Below are 19,904 nucleotides of genomic sequence, written 5' to 3'. Positions count from 1 at the left end.
GAGTGGCTGCCTAATCCCCAGGAAGAAAAAACCCTGCCTAATCCCCAGGAAGATACACACAGATTCTGACACCAAAACAATCAGCCACTCAATAACCCAACCCCCCCACACACACCCAATCCCCTGCTTCCCCCCCAGATCTCTATAAATACCCACAAAAGGGTCACATCACCCTGGGCACAGAGAGAACTGCTCCTGTCTGTGCTCCTGCACTCTGAAGATGCCGGTCACAGGTGCTGGCGAAACGTTAGGAAACAAAACTTCCAGAACCCGGCCACACAGCCTGGAAGACCCACACCAGTCATTGTATGCCGGCCGTGAAAGTTTTCGACAATACATTACCTTTTTGAATATTAGCTCTTCAGTTTATCATGATGTTCGTATTATATCTTAAGGCTTTTACCTTGTTTGTTTCTTAGGTCCTTGACCATCCCCCGGTCCATTGGAAGACAGATTGTAATTACTCCCTTGGTCTTTCTGCATTCCTTTCTTCTGTCCCTCATTCTGTTTCTGTGGCTTATTTTGCTTTTCAGATTTGTTCTCCTTCTCCTTCTTCTTCTTGTCTTTGTCTTCTGCACCAGTTGTAGAAACTGGCTTGTAGTCTACTCCTGTTAACAGCTTGTACTCGGCTTTCAACTGAAGCAGTTTTTGTACTGCAGTATCAATCTTATCCTTTGAGAAGGCAACATTCCCATGGAAATATAGGCAAAAAAGAGAAACCAAGAATGCAATTAGCTGCATCAAATATTTAATGTATTATTATAATTGATGGAGAAATTACAGAACAAATGCTTGAATAGAGAAGATGCAATGATCTTAAAGAGACAGGGACTTTTCTGGATTCTCAGAAAAGCATCATTAGTTGTTACATCTGGACCACAGCAATCTGAACCAAGAAGTGAACAGAAGTAATGGAAATCTTTGCCCATTCTCAGACTCCTACCTCAAGCAAAAATATAAAAGATTTCTATTAAAAAAACATTTTCTGTTTACAGAGATGCAAATAAAATGTTGGTACTCGGCAGACTGTAAGCATTGTTCCTTGTCAGGACTTGCAATCCAACTGGCTTTGGAGTAAGGTGGATGCAGTGCTCTTGTTAAATGTGCTTTTGGTATATATAAGGTGTTGTCCAGACAGACACTGATCTCTATATTTTATACGCATTTTGTATGTTGCTGTTTCTGTTTAAACTGTGAGCTGCTCAGAATTCCTTTGGAGTTGGGCTATGCCTATATCTAATGAAATAAAGAAACAAAGAAACACATATGTTTTATATGTAGAAGGTTTCCAGGCTTAATTCAAAAAAGTGAAAGATAAAAGAATCTTTTGTAGGAGAGTTAGAGCAATGGTTTTTTGCTTGACCTTTTAAAAAACTGTAGCCAATCAGTGACTATATCAGTCTAGATCAGTGTTTCTCAACCTTGGCAACTTTAAGCTGTGTGTATTGAGTTGAAGTCCACACAGCTCAAAGTTGCCAAGGTTGAGAAACACTGGCCTAGATGGACCAACGTTATTTCCATTTAAGTATGCCTAAAAGTATTTTTATTAGCTTGGCATTTGAAAATTGATGATGGTATAGCTCCCTTACTTGTGGCCACTAGTATATTTGCTTTAAATGTAGTTTAATATGTTTTAATACAGTTTAATCTTTTATACATTTTACATGTCAATGTATACAATGTATTTAAGTACCTTACACTGCATGGAGATGCATAGAAATGTCTTAAAAATTAAAATTAAAAAAATAAAATAAGGTACATTTTTCCACTCTTCCTTTACTGTCTGCCACAGTAAAAAATAACACTATAAATTCCTTGGAATAGTAATCTAGATTTTTCTGCTTATATTATATTTGATGGCAAAATCAAATGTTATGTACATTTGCTGTACAACTAAATCCTGAAGAAATATATTGGACAAGATCTAAATTTATCTTGAAAAAAGGTTCAGATTCTTTAAAAATATGCGGGACGTTTCTGAGTGGCACAGCTGAATTACCAGACAGTAAAAATGAACTAGTCACAGAGTAGAAAAACAGTTCTGATATGTCAGGATCAATGATTTCGGTGACAACTGATGGCTCTCTGATGACCTTTCGGAGAAAATTGGGATTTTTTTTTCCAGAAGTTGCCAAAACTACTGATTTTGCTAAAGCAACTTGCAAATGTTGAATTGAAGTTAATTTCAGAATGGTAGAATAAGAGAAATCAACTTATTTTCAAAGAATAGGATAGCAGCAAAAAATAAAAACAAGTACAACAGATATTCCAGGATTCCTTCAAGTATATGAAACTGTTAATTAATACAATTACCTTTTCTGCCTTCTCCAATTTTAACTTCCGAACCTCTTCTCCTTGGAGAGCAACCTGGTTAAAGAGAACATGTGCCTCTGGAGAGCCAGGACTACTGGTTTCTGTGCTTTTTGGGTGGTTTAAGTCACATGTCTGAGGTGAGGGTGGCTGTCCTGGTTTATAGTCCTGGCCAGTCTTTTCTTTATATTCTGCTTTTAGGGAAAGGAGCAGTTTAACGGCTTCGTCCACTTTGTCCTGTGGGAATATTGTCAAGAAAGAGCAATAAATACAACCATCTCAAAAATTATCTGTATACTTTCTTTTCTTTACATATATATAATGTATGTACGTATGTATGTATATTCAAATAAACAATACGTTCTTGGGCATCTTAGTAACATATTGTACAATTTTATGCAAAAGATTTGTTGCAGGCAAATGAAATGTATTTGTTGAAAGGCATTTGCTTTATGCAAATCTTTTTTCTTAATTGTTGTTATCAGTTTCTCTGTCACTTTTCAAAACAAAAGTTCTCTCAAGGCAGCTCATGACAGTCTAATACAGAAATTAGTATTCACATATAGGAAAAAAATAGAAATTACTGGATCTCAAATCCTTTTAAATATCTAATATAGAGGTAAGTCAGGAAGCTAATGCTTTAGGATTAAATTGTCCAGAATAAGTTCCTTAAAGAGGAAGAGGTAACTTTACCCTCTCACAGTGACTTTGAAAGAATAATTTTTGAAGCAGAGACAGTGACAAAAATCTATAGGATTTTGTTAAATGCCTCTGGAATTCAATTTCAGGCTTTAAAATATTTGGGAGAATGGGAGCTTGGGAAAAATATTGTTGTTAAAAAAACAGAATACTTTATGCAGGCAGGAACCATTTAGATATGTCCTTGAAAGGCAATAGATAGCTAATATACTGGTGGTATTCTCTCACAATGTTGCATTGTTGCAGTTCTCTGAACCCGGTTTTGGGGTTGCAGACATTTCACAACCAAGTAGGGTAATGACAAGTAAGATAGTGTAAAAGAATGTAGACTTTGGGGAAGATATGAGCAAGCCATCATGGGGAGAAGGAAGGAGCAAGCTATCAGTGGGGACTTGCAGAAGAGATTATGCAACCCTGACTCTGTTATTCTACCTTATACAATAAAGAGCATTGTTTACATGAGGCCTGGAACAACATATATATAAAAAACACATTTATCATTATTCTACCTTGGAAACCTTTTCTGCTTTGAGTCTCCGCACTACCTCGCCTTGTTCAGCTACCTTATTATACAGAGCATTTCCATCTATTTGGCTAGAAGATGTCAAACCATTCAGAGTTAAAGAAGTAGAATCAGAAGCACAAGACAAGGAGGGAGGAGGAGGAGGAGGAGGAGGAGCGGCAGGTGGATGTCCAGGCTTATAATCTTGACCTGTCTTTTGTTTATATTCTGCCTTTAGAGCAAGAAGCACTTTTACTGCAGCATCTATATGATCCTGAAGCAGGGAGAGAATGTAACAGATCAGTAAAAGCAGAAATATTTCTAAAAGTTTTCTACAGAGTGGAATAAAAAAGACATTAAGAAGAAATGGAAAAATGTATTTGTTGTTGTGAGGAATAGTCTGAGTAGAGTCGTAGGCCATGACACTCTCTCCTCTCCACTCTTTTTCGACTGGAAACTGTAATTATATAAAAGAGAAAGTAGAAACTATCTTTCTCTGGCAGAGGAGAATAGCACATGAGCTTGTGACTCATGGAATGACAAACAATGTTTTCCCTAAACTAGACCACTATCAAATATCCAAACATTTTCAGTTTATGGATTAGCTGGATGTAAATGCTTCTTATGTTAAGACTTCTGAAATCTTGAGCAAACTTTTTAGAACTAGCTGTTCTCTGTAATTGGCCTAGTATGCTTCACTTTGGTCTAAAATACTGTACCTAAATTTTAAATAGAAGAACAACTAACAGCTTTTGGTTTTGCTCATCTCCTTTTTCCAAACCAGATTTCTTTTTAGAGTGGAAAGGCGGTAGATTTCAGCATAATTCAGCAGGACATTTTTCTGCGTAAGATTCAATAAACTGAACTGCTGCTATGCTCAGAACGCATCAGGACGTCTGTTCTGTTCACGTTATAAACCAAAGTGAACAGAGTGAACTAACTAAAGTAAGTGAACTTACTTCACTTTATAAACCAAAATGAAGTAAGTGAACTAAAGTGAAGTAAGGCATTTTTGTTATCCCTTAAAGTTCAATCTACTGATATAAACATATATCCAAGATTTGCTCAATGTGGACAGAATAATCATTTGTTTTATATGCAATGGCATGCAACTATATAACACTGATCTAAAAGAAGATCATTCTAAAAGTAAAGCAAGAAATTCTTGCTATCATTTAACTATATATTTTTTTCAAATATCTAAAAACCATTTGCATTAGCCTATTTACTTCCACTGTTATTATACTTTTGATGTTTTCTTTGAAGTAAATCTATGAACCTCTTCACTTAGCTTAGCTACTTTACATTCAAGAGTTTTGCCCACAAGCGTACAGAGGGACAGAAGAGAAGAAGCAGGAGGAACTAACTAGGAGAGACACTCTTTGGTGGACTGCTAGTTTTCTAGTCCTGGTTTTTTTTGCTTTCAGAGCTGGAAGCACTTTGACAACAGTATCTATCTGATCCTAAAACCAGAAATGAAAGAACACACTTAAAAGGGATTAAGACAGAAAAGGGGGAAACTGATACTGATTTAAAGATACACATGGCCAAATTTGTAGTAGGGAAAATTAACCAGAACCTTCCTATATAGTAGAAAGAATCATTTGATCTTTTGCTTTGTTTGGTACAGAAAACTCTTTTATTTAGGACATTTAAAATACTTTATTTATTTCACTAGCTTATACTTGCAGTCACCCTTGCATGTAAGGGGAGACAGATAACAATCTTACAGTATCTCTTGAGATCTTGTTCTTAAGACTATTATTTCAGTCCTTCAGTTCTCTCCCAAATTAGAGGAATGAAGGATCACAGTAGGATAGGAAAGTCAGCTCCATCCACCATCCCATAAAAGGAAATTCGAGCCATTGAAATTATTACAGGATGTATATTCTACCTTTTTGCCAACGAATGGCATTCACAGCAACTACTAAATATAAACAATAAAAACAATGCAATTAAAGTATTTAATTGTTTTAAATTATTCACACATGTACACTTATATAATTTTTAATAATAAAAAATACAGCTGCCTTCCCACAACTCAGCAACAAAAAAGTGATACACTTCCAAAACTGAATTAAGTATTTACTTTTCTGTTAAGAGAAGGATAATAGCTATAACCTGGGAGTATCCAAAGATCATTTTCTCTCAGAAAACATATGAAGAGATATGTCTCTAATGGTGGTGGGATCAAGAGAAGAGCCTCTTCCTAAAGATTTCAAAACTTATAATGGAGCACATGGTTTTTTAGACAGAATCAGAGAATGATAATTTGAAGCAGCCTAATTGATCTCTTTACTAACCTTGGGAGCTTTTTCTGATTTCAGTTTTCGGACCACTTCTCCTTGCTCAGCTACATTATCATAAAGAGCTTTGCTGTCTACCTTGGTGGTGGTGACAACCTCACATTTGGAAGACTGGATGGGAACTGCTGCAGCTGGAGGATTTCCAGGCTTGTAGTCTTGACCAATCTTCTCCTTGTATTCTGCTTTCAGAGCCAAGAGTTGTTTCACAGCAGCATCAATGTCCTCCTTTGCTGCTTTCTTCTGTTTCAAATCACGGACTACATCACCTTGAGCAGAAACCCTCCTGTAAAGAGCTAAATGATCCTGGGCTGAAGCAGAAACTGCAGTAGGAGAAACATCAGCCCCAAGTGAACTGGAATGACCTTTCAGTACAGCACCAACCTTTGAAAAGAAAACCAAACTTATGTATTCACAAAAGTGAGTAAAATAGTTAACTACAATATGCATTGGTTGGGGGGGGGGAAGCAGTGTTGCCTGATATCCAAATCCCATTCATAGATATGAGCAGAAAGATCTGAAAGATGATGTCTCTATAGGTAGTCCTCGACTTACAACCACAATTGGGGCCAGAATTTCTATCACTAAGCAATGCAGTCATAAAGCGACATGACAGCATCGCTTAGTGACCACAATCCCACCAGTCCCAGGTGCCACTGTTAACTGAGAATCACAGATTGTTAAGCAAGTACACACCCCAATACAAGCTGTTCCGGGCTTGGTCCCTCCCAGCCCGAAGCCTCAGTAAGGTAAGGGACTGCCTCCAACTCCCTCCACTTACCTATCTCCCCCCGCATCTCTGCCCTTCTGGCTGCCCTGCACCCTGCCTTGCGGGGTGGCGAGCAGCTCCAAAACCACACAGCTCTGGGGCTGCTAGTTGCAACCGCCCCAGCTCAGTACCAGCTGCAGTTGCCCTTGCCACCCTGCACTCCAAGACCTTTGCCACCCTGCGCTTCGCCGCCCCAGCTGACCTTCGCCATCTTCTTGCTCCTGCTGCTGATGAGGCATGCCCAGCCTGGCTGTTGGGCTGGGCTCAGCTGGGCTTCAGCTATGGGAAAAAAAAGCCAAAGGCAGCCTAGAGCTCCAGTGCGCCAAAAAGGCTGTTTGCAAAAAACTCCTGGAGTGCAACATGCCAAAACACCCCTTTGTGCCATACACCTGGGCAGGGCTGGGCTGGGCTTTTGCTTTGTGCTGCCCCCCCCCCCAAAAAAAAGCCCCTGAGTGGCAGCACACCAAAACACCCCTTTGTACCACACTCCTGGGTGGGCTGGACTGGGCTTTTGGCATTTTTTTTTTTTGTAGCGCGAAGCAAAAGCCAAAAGCCCAGCCCCACCCAGGAGCACAGCACAAAGTGCATTATGCCCAGGAGCTTTTTGCAAAGGGGCTTTTCGGCACATTGCACTCCAGGAGCTTTTTGCAAAGGGGCTTTTTGGTGCACCAGGGCTCTAGGGCTGCTTTTGGCTTTTTTTTTTTTGGCAACCAAAGCCCGGCCCTATACGCCCCAGCAACCAGGCTGAGCATGCCTTGTCAGCAGGAGCAAGAAGATGACAAAGGTCAGCTGGGGCAGCAGAACGCAGGATAGCAGGGGAAAAGGGCATAGATGGGGGGGAGATAGGTGGGTGGGGGGAGTTGAACCGCCCCTGCAGTTGTAAGTGCAGGTGGGCTACCAAGCACCCAAATTTTTATCACATGACCATGGGGCGCTGCAATGGCTGTAACTTTGGGCACCAGTCATAAGTCACTTTTTTCAGCATGTTCATAATCTTGAATGGTCATTGAACGAATGGTTGTAAGTCGAGGACTACCTGTAATCACTTGTTGATGAGTAATAGAAATAATGGCTCAATACCTGGCCCTTTTCACAAAAATTGCTGGAATCTGATCAGACAATAGACACATAAAACATATTCAATAGAGCAGAAATAATTAGAGAATAATTGATAGAGCAGAACATGCCTCACTACTGGTGTGCAACTGTATGAATTTAAACTGTCCCAAATGTGGAACAAAGTTTTTTTTTTAATTGCACCACATTAATGACTCATGATCAACTTGTGATTGATTATAGTCCTGAGATCCTTTTCAAATGTTTTGCTCCCAGATCATACATTCTGCTTCCTATACAGGTGCATTTGTTATTCCAATCATGACAAACACATCTGTCTCTGTTGAATATCAATGAGTTTATGACCACTTTTTATAAGCAACACTAAGGTCCATCAATACTACTTTTGATGAACAATGTACATCAATTGGATCTGCTTACCTCTTTCTTTGCTGTTTCTGCCTTGGTCTTCTCTTTTGAGCCAGATGTTGGCATTTCTTTTGTATGCCCGTCAGGGATATAAATCAAAATGCATGGAGCTTCTTTACAGCTATATGGACTAGAAACAAATATTTATTCAACTTATTAATTTACCCATAACAAAATATAAACATGAAAAAGTACCACTTACAACATTTAAACATTAAATGTTTATAGAAATAAAAGAGTGTTTGTCAAATTTCATGTATTATATTCATAAGGAAGATGCAGAACAGGAAAGAGAGGAGAAAAGTGACAGGTAGGGTTGTATGGATCTTGGGTAAAGATTCAACAATGAATCTAAGTATTTATATAAACTGACTATAGTGCTTCAAAACATCCAGCATTCTAGTTAACTGAAAATCAAGATACAGTCTTAAAATACCCTACCCACTCCCATAGCAGTAAATCCAGGAGAAAAATGGCTCTATTTGATGAAAGAGACAGAACTGGGTGAGGGGAACATACTGTAGAACAACAGGAAAGCATTTTCTTACATTTCCATATACTCCAAAATGACTTTTTTTGACAGCCACAAACAGATACATAATAAGCCTCATGAATGGTCAATACAGTAGTTCAAAATATAATTTTTAAAATAACAAGCACTGCTAACTTATCTATAAAAGTTTAGATTTGTTGATTGCATATTCTATACATGGGAGAAAATGCCACTAAAAGTAATTTAGGTTGTCTGGCTTTCAAATTTTGTTGTTGTTAAACTGTATTATCCCCCTGCTTTCCTTTGCTAAATACAATGCAAACGTCTTCTATATAGTTTAGCTAAATGCAATGCAGAAATCTAGACTTTTTTATAGAAAATAACAGGACTATAAATATGTTGATTCTACTTCAACAATTTACTGCTGAAAAAAAATAAATAAAATGGCCATTCCAAACTTGTTCAAATCTGTGATACCAAGGAGTTTTCTAAATACTCACCTAATAGGCTCATATGGCTGATCACAAATATAAAAGCCTCTTCTCTGAAGCTGTATGATGTCTCCTTTTTTCAAATCTTTTAGGCAAGGATCACCTAACATCAGTTCTTCTTGCTGTAAACAGTTAAAAACAAGTTGTATGACTTCCTAAGATCAAAGTTTTCTATATACTAAGAATTACTGTAGTTGTGCTGAATGACTAAGACAACACAAAGGTTAACATTTCAGCTGGATACGGAAAATCCTTAATTCTCCATAAAGCGACTCATGAAGACTCAAGTGTAAGACAAAGAAAAAGCAATCATAGAATCAAGTAAGTGAAAATGGCTAGCCTGATCTTTCCCAATATGAGGTCCTCTTGCCAAAAATTAGCAATAGTAAAAACTGCAGTCCCAAGACCTAAAAGACATCATTTTAGTGAAGATGGGCTAGAATGTTGAATTTTAATCAAGAAACTACAGGATAAAATCTCAGTTCAGCCACAGAGTTTATTGGGTCTGTACGGATGCAAGTCAGATTTAAAGAGGGAAGAGGACTCATGTATTCCACACTGTTTCTTGAAATACACATAGGACAGACTACCCTTTTGAGGTACAAATGCAACAGTTAATAATAATATGAAAGGTACTTTGCTATTTCTGTTGATATACTGTTTGAAGTCTTCCTCCTTCCCTAGGACAGGCTTGGTGATCAAGTGTTCATAGTTTACACAGATAGTTGGCGTAAGAGAAGCACAAGAAGTTTCTGCTAGCCAGGTAATTTTAGTAGTTTTTTTGTAGTCCTTATTCTCCAAATTTAATTTAGCATCAATAGATGTGATTTTCCCAGTGAAGTTCCTACAAAGAAACAGAACAAATATTGTGATTACCTGTGTGTTTTAAAACTAAATGATAAAACCTTGCCCAGGTAATCACTGCAAATTAACTTAGTTTCCAAGATTCAGTGAATCTTAAGAAATGGCAATCAAATTTAGTAGCCCAAATACATGATTTAAATTTAATAGGATTCTTGTATGAAGAGAAAGAGCTTGTGGTCATGCAAGTCACTACATCCCCTGCCATTTCAACCCTCATCTCTCCCTTAGTATAGTTCCCTGCATCACCTACCACACGGTTTCCAAGCATCTCATTTGCAGTGAATAGGGGAGTAGGTTTTGAAATGGAAAATATACTGTAATGATTCAACCCACTATGTGTCTTAAATATTTAAGAAAAAATTCCAAATGTAGTATCAAAAGATAAAATCCAATGTAAAACATACCTGTGTATTTTGGTGATGATTACGTTGCCCCAGTTAATAAATGTAACCATTTCTCCTTCTGTCAATGTCTCTGCATCTGCTCCTTCAACCAGCACTTTGGGACTATACCATACAGGCTTCAACCCAACATCAGCATTCTACATATTAACAGAAAAGGATGAAGAGCTGGTTTGTGTTAGAAAAATTACAACAGAACAATCTATTCTGGAAGAAAATGCAAAGGTCTGTGTGGTAAATTGTTTTCCTTAAACCAAGAGGAAACAACTTTTGGATTATCTGAGGGGTACCTTGGAAAGGTACATTAGGAAGGTACACTCCAAAAAGTGGAGGGGAACTGGACAAAGATGTGGATGGACTCAGAACCATCATTATGTTTAACTTAATTTAATTTAATCAAATGTTTAATTTCAGTATTTCTGAATGTCAATAATGTCAATATTTTACTTAAATTATGTCTAAATCATTTACATAATCAATATTAAATTTAAATACTTAAATTTAATTCAAATATTTTATATTTTTTTTCTTTCCATAGACTTCTCTCCAGAACTGAAAAAGCACTTTCTGCCGTTCCAAACTCCATCTTGTTCTTGTGTGGCCTCAGCAGATGGCAGCGCCGCTCAAATCTCAGAGCTAAGCAAGGTTACGCCCTGTTAGTACTTGGATGGGGAGATATCCTGGGAATTCCAAGGCTGCAGAAGAAGCTGCAGGGAAGGAGCTGAAAATGCAACCAGAAGAAGGCAGCGGCCAACCCTTTCTATAACGCTGCTAAGAAAGCTGCATGGATGCAGCAACCAGGATTTGAACTCAGGTTCAAGACGTTTACATTTTTTAATCCTTGTGTTAACTCTGGCATTCTTCCAAACTCTGACAGCCTCTTCCAATATTCAGACATGGTAATTTGATTTTGCTTTCTCTTCATCTTGTAGACAAACTCTAGAAAGCCGTACCAGTTCCAACATTTCAACATTTTCATTACAGCATTTCTTTAAACAAACCTTTGGATGTTTGGCCACTTCTTTCATCTCTTCCTGAGCTTCAGGAATATTCACTGTGACTATTTCATCCTTCAGCAAAGCAGTGTGCCGAGGTGCCACTGGATCTATAACCTATACCCCAGGGATAATAATTAAAAAACTACAATTATTCAATTATTCACTTATGTTTCAAGCAAAAGTCAGAGTTAGGTGAATGAAAAGTACACATATACACACAAGCCATCTAGGAATATTAACTGGTATTCTTTGTGTTACTGCACTGTTGACTGCAATTAAAATTTTTTGAATTTAAATTATAACAATAAAGCCAAACACAAAATATGTCTCTCCTTTGAGGAAAAAAAGCTTCTTCTTTTTTTTAAAATCACTTTTGGGAGAGAAACTGCAAATGTGATATCTCACTTTAAAAAATTGAACACCAATATCACAAAAATTGAGAAAGGGGAAGGACACAAATATTAAATTCCTCACAACAAAGCACATAGTTTCAAATGAGTTTGTAAGTATATGCATTCCTAACTGGAGGAAACTCTGTAATTAGGCTAAACACACATGTTAACTGTAAACATCTTCTTTGGATCTGAGCAACTTTTATCACTCATCAGTTTTAAAAACAGGCATATCTACACGTATGCATTACATTATTATTAATATATAACCTTTTCTGAGACTGAAAAATAGGCAGAATCAGGATTTGTCTGGGATGCTCTTTAACAGGAAAAATTCTTATATTAAAATGCCAAATGACACACTGCAATTTAAAATACTCTTGATTTTTTTCTTTTATAAACAAATTCCATAATTTTCTCCTTACCAAGTCACTGATTTCTCATTGAAGCCATATATTTTCTATAAATGTATTCCAAAAAGTGTGCTTTCTAGCATGATTATTTAAATACAACAGCTTTAGAGCACTATAATAAGGCAACATTAAAACACTGCACTTAAAAATAGCCTCTATTTCTGCTTTACTGAGAAACTATTTTCTAGCTTACTCAATACTCAAGCATAGAATTTTTTAGCAATATTGTTTCTGTTGTTAACACACTACCAAATTATTTATTTTAAGCATTTCCATCTTTCTTCAATGACTTATTATTTTATTCAGCTGGAGGTTTTAAGGAACAGTGGGTAACTGTAGTCCTCCTACAGTTCTCAGAACCTCATTTGCAACCCCCAGAACTACAATTGCTTAAAAAAATTGTTGAAAACTGCTTATAAGGAAATATCTTATATTTTTTTCCCAATTTTCCACAAATAGGAAAAATACAAAAAGCTAAACAGTGAGGGGAAAAAACCCTCCATATTTCATGCTTAAACTTATATAAAACAAGAGCACTTGTGACTAATAAAGACTATGTTCTGCATCCTTGGAAATACATTCTTAGATATGCATAAGAGAAGCATCACTCATGCCTTTGCTGCCTATCATAAATACAAACAAATTGTTGACATATTAATCCTCACACTACAGGGTTCAAAGTCAGCTCTCTGGCTCTGGATGAGATTTACACACTAGCAACTCTTACGTGATTGAAAAGTATGCAAAGATACAAATAACTTATTTTATCCACAATTTTGGAAAAACTCAAACCTTTAATTAGTCCATGACTGACCGGCAGTTGTTTATTGCATTAACAGAGAAAGATTCTGTTCCACTCTAATCATTAAATTTTGCTAATTCTTCTACTGATCAAATAATTTTCCTTTCTTTAGAATCAATAGTATCTTATAGGAAATTCAACACTTTAGCTTCACTCTTGGTCAATGAGAAGTCACTATACAGGGCAATGTACAGCTCCAATAAGTGAGCAGTCCAACATCTTCAGCCAAAAATTGTTATGTTTTGTAAATTTATGACACAATTTATGCAGCAACAGAAAGAACCAATTGATAATCCCTCATATAAATGAAGAGAACAAATTGAAAGAGCTACAGGAGACTATAAGACACATGCCAGGCAAGCAAATACTGAAATCTGGGGAAAAAACCTATTTGAAATGAAACAAAAATCCAGATGCAAGTTAAAGAATAGGAATAGCCACAGAAATGTACAGAGAGACACCAAGTTCGCCTTATTATAGTGTCCAAGCACTTGCTGCCAACAAGCAACTAATCATGTGAAGATGCAGTATTCCTTATTTTAATTTTTCAACTGAGGAACAATGAAAGAAGTTTATTGATTATCTTACAGAGGAAATATTATAGCCTTCTGTATACTGCAGAAAGACAATCTGGATAGCTTTTAAACTCTCTCTTTTCTATTGAGAAATCTTTTTTTTTTCTCTTTAGCATAGGAATAATGCATTTTTATGGAAATAATATAGCTCTTGCTATGTAAGCAAATGTGATTGTGTATGAGAAGCTGCATAATGATTGCTTATGCTATGTATGCTTACAATATTGTAAGCTAAGGCAGAAAAAGCATTAAGTAATACCTTCTTACAGATAGCTCGCAGCTTGATGGCAGAAAAATGAAATGCAGAATTTCATATCAGATTTACATCAGCAAAATACCATTACCTCCCCGTACAATCCAAAAACAACAATTCAGAATTGATTTGGCAAACGTAAGTAAGATTAATGTAAGCCTTGTTAGCAAGAAGGACATTCCATTTTCCTGAAAAAGAGGCAGATGAAGCCACAAACTGCGTTCACTAGTCCTGAAAGTGCACTCAAAGAATTCTGGATTCATTATCAATACAAGAGCAGGTGTCCACCTGAAATATCATCAAATTAAAATAAAGACAAATGTACCTTTTTGTTAAATGACCAAATTTTATCCCATTCCATGTTTACAACTGATCTTGAAGATCCCTGTAAAATGTTAGAAAAGAAAAAATGCATTGTCTGAATAAGTGACATTCAATACCACATTATAGTTGTTTGATACACAGTGATAAATGTTTACAGGGGGAGGCAACTAAGCCTTAGTGTAGTGACTAAAATATAGGGTTTAATCCTTAACAGCTGCCTGAAGACGCTGGGCGCTAATGCCAAATGTATCACAGGGATACACTGCACACTGAATGTTTACTCTTAAGCACCATGTTTTTATTATTTTGATTTTTTAAAAAATAGAACTGCTAGATAATACAACTATACTGAAACCATACAGTCAATACAGGCAAAGTCAGAAATCCCTATATCAATCAAATAGCAAGGAGGAAGTAACTTGTACATCAAGTACGTTAACTTAAGTAATATTAATTTTAACCATTTTCCTCTGTGTGTGTGTGTGTACTTTCATAAGACAATACCAATATCCTTTTTTAAGAGTATAGCAATATTAATTGGCTACTTTGGGAAGATAAAACAATTAAAAGAGAAAATTTTTTAATAATTAATATTTTCTGTTGCAATAACATCTTTAACAAAGTATGCTTTATTAAACTTTCAATAGCTCAGAAACTGTATTCTAACAATATGTGTACTAAAAACTAATTTTCAAGTTGGGTATCATTAATACAATAAATATTTGCTTTATAAAATATTCTACCTCAAAATTATGTATGCTGCCTTTAGTTGTACAAAATAAAGGCAGGATATAAATGAATCAAACAAACAAACGAAGTTATTTTTCTAATTCTTAATACTAGTATAAATGTTAATAAGTTGGGATTTTTTCTAAGCATTAAATCCGCATTACCTTTTCCTATCTGTAAATCTAGCAATGAAGCTACCATGCTTCTCAAAAGAAATACAGAATCCTCTCTAAAACTCCCCAGCATTATTTCAAAATAAATAAAGAGAAACTTCAATTTTCTGGACCTTGATGCAATAGGCTTTGAAAACAATGGACCAGATTCTGTTATGATTTATGTCATTTTGGTAATTATGTCATAGTTAGATAATTTGCATCATGTTATCACATGAATGTTATATGCATTGATGTGATGACAAACTCTTCTATTTATGAGACTTTTGGAAATAACTGATACCCTCTTCCCCAATTTGTCAGTTAAAATAAGGTTTCGCTATAGTTTCATCTGGATTTAATTTTTAGTTTTCAGCTTAATTTAATAATTGTTTACAATTATTACCAACATCATTTTTAAAGGAATTAACGGAAATGTACATTATGAGGGTATTATCCCCAAAATATTTTACATAATCACTTTCTTCTTAAAATTACTATAGAGATTTGAACAATCAAAGGGAAAAGGAAGATTTTCCAGATGTTATTGAGGAAGGGACCATCACAGATTATTATGAATGGAATTTGATACACCTCTTCCCCGATGGAAATTCTTCACCAGCAGAAGGGAGTATTTTCCCCTCCCCTTACAGCCCTACTTATTTTCCTCAAATCTTGTTCCAAGGGAGACAGGTGATCTCCCAAAGGAAATCTGGGGAAGCTGCAAAGGTTGCAGGAAATTCTGTAAGTCAAAGATGAGCAATGGATTCCACCATTTCACAAAGACACTAAAGCAATCCCTTTCTACATAATATGAAAATAAAGACACTTACCTGTGCAGCAATAAATTGTTTCAATCCTTCTACTGTCATACCTCTTCTGAGGACACCACGCACAGTAGGAAATCTTGGGTCATCCCTTGAAGAAAGGAATCAGTTCTTAGTTGAACACTCAAGAAATGGGATGGCCTTTTTTAAAAAATGCTTTTATGAATTCAAAACACCTGCTAGTCCTCCAATCCATTCTACACAGCCTTATCTTAGCCTGCATCAGTTGCAATATCTAACATTGGCTAATTCTTAGCATCTGTTTAATCTTGGCCTTTTCCCTAGGAAGAACAAAAATATCAAATAAGCATAGACTCATATTTATTGGGAAAGTTACCACACATATCTCCAAGAACATTAGGGAAGAAACTGAGAGACACATTAGTGGCCGCAGAATTTTTATGGACTTTACATATGCTCACACACACTTTCCAGTCACTGAAACACATCCTTTCCCCTCAGACAAATTCTTTCACATCCTTTCATATTCACCAAATTAGTGTAGTACAATCTTTGAGTGCTTAAGGAACCACAAAAGAAAGGGGAGGAGCATATGTAGCCTACAGGTCCTTTTGGATCCTTACTCTAGAAGCTATTCTTAAAAGACTGACCATGAAGAGAGCAGTTCTAACACAGCAATAATAATTGTGATGTTCCAGTGAAATTTTTAAAAAGGATTTCAGCAGTAGTATATTAGCAGCAGGGGAATACAGCGTGAACAGAAGCAGAGAAGCACCCGAAGGCCTCATGAAGCCCATGAGCTAGTAATGAGAACATTAAAAAAGACAATATTTTAGAATTCGTATAAGATCTGAAAAGTCTAAAAGTAATTTATTTTGTTAACAGCAAACATATAAAGTGTGATAAAATGTAAGAATCACATTTAATTAAAAGTTTATACAACTGGAGGTTTTATTTATTAATAGCATCTAAGCTACAGTATGAAAGCAGGTGTGAAATAATGTAGTATACATTTTTATAAGCGTCCGTATAGATACCACCAAGCCGAGCAACGTCACTTACCAGCCATCCACCAGCCCTTCATTGACAAACCAGGTGAGCTTTCTTTTAGAAAGCACAGTATTGTTGAGGTTTAAACGGCTGTACTCCCAGATGTAGGGCTTCCTTATTCCCAAGGCTTCAATGATCCAGTAGAATTGCTCATCTCTATCATGGTATTCTGTTGTTCTTAATGCATGAGTAACACCTTCTACACTGTCAACTATGGGGCAGGCAAAGTCATATGTAGGGTAAACACTGAAAGGTAAGTAGAAACAGAATTAATCATCATGCATATTTGACAGATGTCAAGTCTTACAAGTACCTTTAAGAAATTTCAAAAGCAATCACTGAAGCAATGGTATTTACCGGTCTGCTGGTGCACATTAAAAATAAGAGGAAGAATGTTTAAAGCAATTACAAACTTTATATCTGAATAACATGACATTAAGTATGGGTTATTCCTAAAATATTAAGATCTGGAAAATCTATTGTGCGATCTGGGTAATGTGTTAGTTCCCAAAACTACAAATCAAGATGTATTCTCCCCAATTACAAATACTCATGAGGAGAAGGCTTTAAAATATTAGTTCTTGTTCAGTTTTTCTCCACTCTCTTTTTTAAAAGAGATATTTCATCCCTAACACACTCCTAAATTTCTCAACTAAGTAAGATGAAAAAGTATTTTTCTTATATTGCTCAACTGCATGCCTGTAAATACTTCAACAAATAAAAATCTAAAAGAAGTACTTGTAGAATTTCTTTACTTTGTTCTGTTCTGCCCATCTTCAACTCCAGTGGGTGAACAGATTCAGACCTGTCACTAACCTCTTTCTCATCGGAATGACTGATTTAGTCCTACAGTTTAGGAACTTAAAATTGCTAGGTGTTTTAAGAATGGGTGTCCTTTCATACTTAATAATAGGCATACAACAACTATATGCATTTTCAATATCAGATTATATCAGGCTATAAAACTCTCTGCAAAAGTAAGAAAGGCCTGGAATGTTAAAATTGTTTCCTGGAAACCAGAAACTTTGTTGTATATCCAAGAAAAAACAGAGTAGAAAGTCTAAGAAAATGAAAGGAAGTTCTTCCTCAACACATACTTGTACTTATTTCCAGTTCGTGGGTGTGGCTGATTTTTACAACGATAAAGAGTTGGGTCTCTCAGGCATCCATTATTACTATTCATATCGATCTTTGCTCGTAGACAGCAGGTCTGCCCATATTCTGTTCCCTTTTTCATTTCCTCCCACATCTGAAGATTCTTCTCAACAGCTATCAGATTACAAATATTTAATTTGGATTAAATTTGCTCTGATATTATGATACAATATTTATATATGAAAAATAATTTACATTTACATTCAAAGTAATTTGCATTTACATAAAAAGCATGTGTCTTTCAGTCTCATCCCAACATTCTTTCCAGTGGTTTGGCACTGTCCAATCATAAACTAAAGCATAAGTAATTGTTCATAAATCCCAATGGCTTGATTCATGCATCACTTTCAGCCAAAATCAAACAAATAATATGTTGGGTTATATGAGATACCCAAGTGTAGCCAACAATTCAATGAGGTTATTTTTAATCATTACTTCAAACAGAGAACAGTTATATAACTTGATGTTAATTAGATAATTACCAAATATTAGAGATGTTTCATTAATTCAATTTAAAAAAAAGATACAACTTTGATAAAACTTCTTACAATTATTCCTATGTTTAGACTCTATTCTCTGCTCTCGCTCCATTTTCATCTGTTCTGCTGGTGTGTCATCTACATAAGCTTTTCCTTCACGGATGAGTTTCTCAGCATATTTCATTATTTTTTCAAAATGATCAGAGGTGTATGTAAATTGGTCAGGCTTAATGTGAAGCATTGCAACATCTTCCAAGATCACCTGCATATATTAATTTTAAAGCATTAGATTGGTATTTAATTTTTTTCTACTATTATTACATTGTATTAGAAATGGCAAGAGCCAGTTTGGTGTAGCAGTTAAAGCATCAGGCTAGAAACCAGGAAACCATGGAACCATGAGTTCTAGTCCCGCCTAGGCAAAAAGCCAGCTGGGTGACCTTGGGCCAGTCACTTTTTCTCAGCCCTAGGAAGGAGGTAATGGCAAACCACTTCTGAAAAACCTTGCCAAAAAAACTGCAGGGACTTGTCTAGGCAGTCTCCAAAAATCCGACACAACTGAATGGATAAAAAAAAATTAGAAATGGCAACCTGTCCTACGTTGCTGCATTTTGTCATTTCAAGGACCTGTAAATGTTTAATTCAAGAAATAGAATTTTAGAAAATTCACTGACAAAATAAATGCTGCCCACTTAAAAGACTATCAGAATCTTAACAAGTTTCCTATTTTTAATGCAGTCCACAGAAACTGCTTGTGGGTTGGATTCTCTGTTCCAGAACTTCTGCATCATCCAAAACTAGAAATCAACACTGTCCTAAATTATTTTAATAACTGTACCGTCATTTACTTTTTAAAATGAGTTTTATTCAGTAAGACTATAAGTGAATGGCATTTAAAGTGATATATACCCTTTGAATTAACATCAAAGGTACAGAAGTGTCCCACTCAAGATCCGTACTGACTTATCTTGCTTATTTCAATTCTAAAATAAACCATACGTGAATGTCTTTGAAATACCTTTTCAAAGTCTTCTTTTTCTTTCTCTGGATTTGTATCATCAAATCTCATGATCAATTTACCCTTGAAGTTGACCTGGTAGTGCTGATTCAACAGAGCAGCTTTTGCATGACCAATATGCAAGTATCTAGAAACAAAATCGTAGAGGAGAACAAAATAATTTAATGCTTTTAATATGAAGAAAAAAAGCAAATATAAAATGGAAAAGAAAAGAAATGAGGCAACATATAAATACCATCCTACTACGATAGACTCCATATAATCAATATATTTAGTATAAAAAACTTGACAATGTTTAGATTTCAGCCACAATTTCATAGCCTCATGAGTACTAAATCCAAATGCTTTTTTATATTAATTACCCTATTCCTTACCATCAATCAACCTTCACACTACATCACGTAAATTTTCTGAAATAAGTTTGAGTTTACTCAGGATAAGGACACATAGAGCTGCTCT

The 19,904-nt window shown here is 35.9% G+C and overlaps 1 protein-coding gene across 2 annotated transcripts in view; it reads right to left on the bottom strand.

The window, feature by feature from the left end:
• Window positions 1-19,904, bottom strand: part of EPRS1 (glutamyl-prolyl-tRNA synthetase 1) — a 50,405-nt gene that overhangs the window by 18,284 nt on the left and 12,217 nt on the right. Inside the window, exons 7-21 of one of the 2 annotated variants that reach the window (XM_088146521.1) lie at window positions 19,446-19,572; window positions 18,497-18,689; window positions 17,891-18,062; window positions 16,806-17,039; window positions 15,789-15,873; window positions 14,076-14,135; window positions 11,319-11,429; window positions 10,321-10,457; window positions 9,689-9,896; window positions 9,062-9,174; window positions 8,081-8,198; window positions 5,815-6,198; window positions 3,519-3,785; window positions 2,314-2,547; window positions 404-672 (exon numbers count right to left, since the gene is read on the bottom strand). In XM_088146521.1, coding sequence (XP_088002647.1) covers window positions 404-672; window positions 2,314-2,547; window positions 3,519-3,785; window positions 5,815-6,198; window positions 8,081-8,198; window positions 9,062-9,174; window positions 9,689-9,896; window positions 10,321-10,457; window positions 11,319-11,429; window positions 14,076-14,135; window positions 15,789-15,873; window positions 16,806-17,039; window positions 17,891-18,062; window positions 18,497-18,689; window positions 19,446-19,572 — 2,712 coding nt within the window. The remainder of the gene's footprint in view (window positions 1-403; window positions 673-2,313; window positions 2,548-3,518; window positions 3,786-5,814; window positions 6,199-8,080; window positions 8,199-9,061; window positions 9,175-9,688; window positions 9,897-10,320; window positions 10,458-11,318; window positions 11,430-14,075; window positions 14,136-15,788; window positions 15,874-16,805; window positions 17,040-17,890; window positions 18,063-18,496; window positions 18,690-19,445; window positions 19,573-19,904) is intronic. The other variant, XM_088146526.1, reaches the window with a different exon arrangement.

This window comes from Python bivittatus, unplaced genomic scaffold, assembly GCF_059951505.1.
Source record: "Python bivittatus isolate LINGU-HERP-01145 unplaced genomic scaffold, Pbiv_v1 ctg000020_np1212, whole genome shotgun sequence".
Taxonomy (NCBI): Eukaryota; Metazoa; Chordata; class Lepidosauria; order Squamata; family Pythonidae; genus Python; species Python bivittatus.
Note: the sequence above shows the minus strand (reverse complement) of the source record. Positions and strands in the feature narration are given on the sequence as shown.